General features: G+C 30.2%; 1 protein-coding gene across 1 annotated transcript; it reads right to left on the bottom strand.

Moving 5' to 3' along the window:
- Nucleotides 1–6: 6 nt before the first annotated feature.
- Nucleotides 7–2,688, bottom strand: LOC136796711 (probable cytochrome P450 6d5; the record flags this gene model as incomplete). Its single annotated transcript, XM_067051151.1, is given in 3 exon segments — nt 7–216; nt 356–574; nt 2,392–2,688. Coding segments are annotated over 3 exon segments (417 nt in total). The 3' UTR covers nt 7–38.

Here is a 2,688-nt window from a genome sequence, read left to right on the forward strand (position 1 = left end):
TTTTTTTTTCGTTTCTACCCAATACTAAAACTTCAAAATTACCTGAATGCTCTCCATTTATTACCAGTCATCATAAAAAGTTGATCATCCAAAGGATTCTTTTTTTCATCAACTTCAAATCCATGGTCAACAAAATGTCCAAAATCTCTTACCAATACTTTTTGAACCAAATCATTGTCTCGAATAAGAAGTCTTGGCGTCATAAATTCATAATACCTTTAAAGTAAATATTAAGTAAAATAAATCAATTTATCTATTAGTAAATAACAATGATTGCATAAGTGATAGATTTTTTTTTTAATGAAAATAATATTCTGTTAAGTTAACTTAAGTTACAGAAGAAATTTGTATTTACCCAATGACTGGTTCATCAGGAAATGCATTGTAAATATCTTGAATAACCTCACCAACAGTTTTTCTTTCCAAAACAACAGGTAAGCAATTTCCAAAGATAGGAAGAGCAGGTAGACATTTTATTCCTTTTTTTTCCCAATATTTGCTCCTATTATAAACCCAGTTAATTGCATAGGCTAATACTGTTATAGCGAAAACGAGGAAGGCTATTCCAAACATCCTGAAAAAAAAGTAAGTTTAAATTTTAAATAAAAATATGTAAATTTTCAGCTCGGTATGAAATAATGAAAAATAATAATTTGGTTGGAAAAGACAATAAATAATAATCACAACAGCTACTGTTGTCATATGTGGATAATGTTTTTGTAGTTCATACAAAACATAAATATCATCAATATTATTTACGTTTGATAACAATTATTTTAGCAGCAATTCATTTATTTTATTTTATTTTTATTTATTTACTTTATACTTACTGCACCCCTGACCCTTCATGGGTTGCAGCGGTACAGACTTAATTTTTTTTTTCTAATATTATAGGGAGAGAGAATTAGCTAGGCTAAATAAATCATATGAGCAACAAAAAACAAGGCAATAATGACTATAAGTCTATAAGAACAACGTCGTGGAAGAAAAAGAAGCATCCAGAACTACATCAGCTCCTCGATCTGCCCACAGTACTAGAGTTCATTGGTCGGAGGCATGTCAAGTTCTTTGACGCCCTCCAATCTCTGACCAATCCACTCTTCAAGCGCCCCCTTCAGTGCGTTGGCAGGACCTACATCACCGTAGCCAATGAACACCACATGTGAGGCAGAGACACGTATCTAGTTTTAGTTTTAGTGTTTGCTAAGTTTTAGTTAAGTGCCAGACAATGAAATGGGGTGTGCTCTAACACCTCCAACAACTCAGAAGTGAACCACTATTTAAAAAATTGTATAAATTCAGACACTCCTTAGAATGGAGCCCTGCTCCAGTAAAAGGATAAACATGTGTGTCAAAATATATGTAAATATATATATATTTTTCTACATTAATAAATCCGTATGTTTTAGGGGTTTGGAAAAAAAAAATTAAAGATGAACTATGAACATATCATACTTAAAATGTTCTGGATAGAACTGATAGGAAAAAGCCCCAAGGAAGACGGATAAATTAGGCCATCTAAAAAAGTTCTAACAAAGTACAAATATAATGCTAACGAACTACAAAATTTAATTACTAACTGAGTTTTTAATAAGAATAAGAAAAAATATCCAATTAGTAACAATTGAAGTTGAAAGGAAGTAAATTACAGAGAGAAAACGCCATAATCAAATAAAAAACAAAACTTCCTAACTCAAAAGTTGAAGGCATTATTTTCAAGTCATCAAATAAATATCAGCCACAGAACTTTTGCAAAAATTTGTGCTAAAATACAATCAAGGTATCGTTAATGAAAAATATCACATAAATTAATAAAACAATGGAATCGACACCATTGAAGGAATGAGGTAGGTAGTTCATGAAGCAGAGTGCTTGACAAAATTTGATAAAAGATTTGTCTATTATGTATATTAAATTTAATTATAAAAATCTTTATCCCAAAGTTGTTCAGTTTTTGGCATTGTCAAATTTTTATTTAAATAATTCTAAAATTTTAATTAAGTTAAAGTGTGATGTTTAAATGTGAAAATGTATATGTACTGATTTTTGTTTTAACTTCTACATTATATATCCTTGTACTCCACAATATTGGCATCACCTACATCCTAATTTCCTTTATCTACTTGCGTACATAATTGTACAGCTTTTCATCATTATTTGCCAAGCCTCTTTAGATACATAATCATAAGTGGATGTTTTTAGTAAAAGATATTTTCGTGATACGAAATAGATCATCCTCTGTTAAATTTAGTCATAGCCGTCATGAAATATACTAAATGGACAAATTCCATTTCTAAATGCGAAAATGATTTTATTAGAAACATATATAAAAAGAGTACGTATGTACTTATAATGCGTCCGAAGCGATAAGGTTAAGTTGTTATAACTTACATTATAGCCTTTCTTATCATTTCTGTGTTTTGTTAAGTACTAATATAGAAGATGGTCAACCAACAGCAGTTATGAGGCGCAATCATTTGTAACCTTTGTTATCAATCCCATGTTTGATTACTTGCTTTGAGTTTTGTGAAGTTGTTACTTTCATTAAGTTGTTCCTGAAGATTTTTTTTTCATTCCGTTTTCTTCTTACTATTTATGGAAATTTCTCTGGTGAATTTGTACGGACTCCTGTAATTAGATCTCAAATGTCAACTTCCACTGACTACACTCGCTAAGGAAATTAAAAAA

This window comes from Halyomorpha halys, unplaced genomic scaffold, assembly GCF_000696795.3.
Source record: "Halyomorpha halys isolate HHAL.00 unplaced genomic scaffold, Hhal_1.1 Scaffold2745.1, whole genome shotgun sequence".
Lineage (NCBI taxonomy): Eukaryota > Metazoa > Arthropoda > Insecta > Hemiptera > Pentatomidae > Halyomorpha > Halyomorpha halys.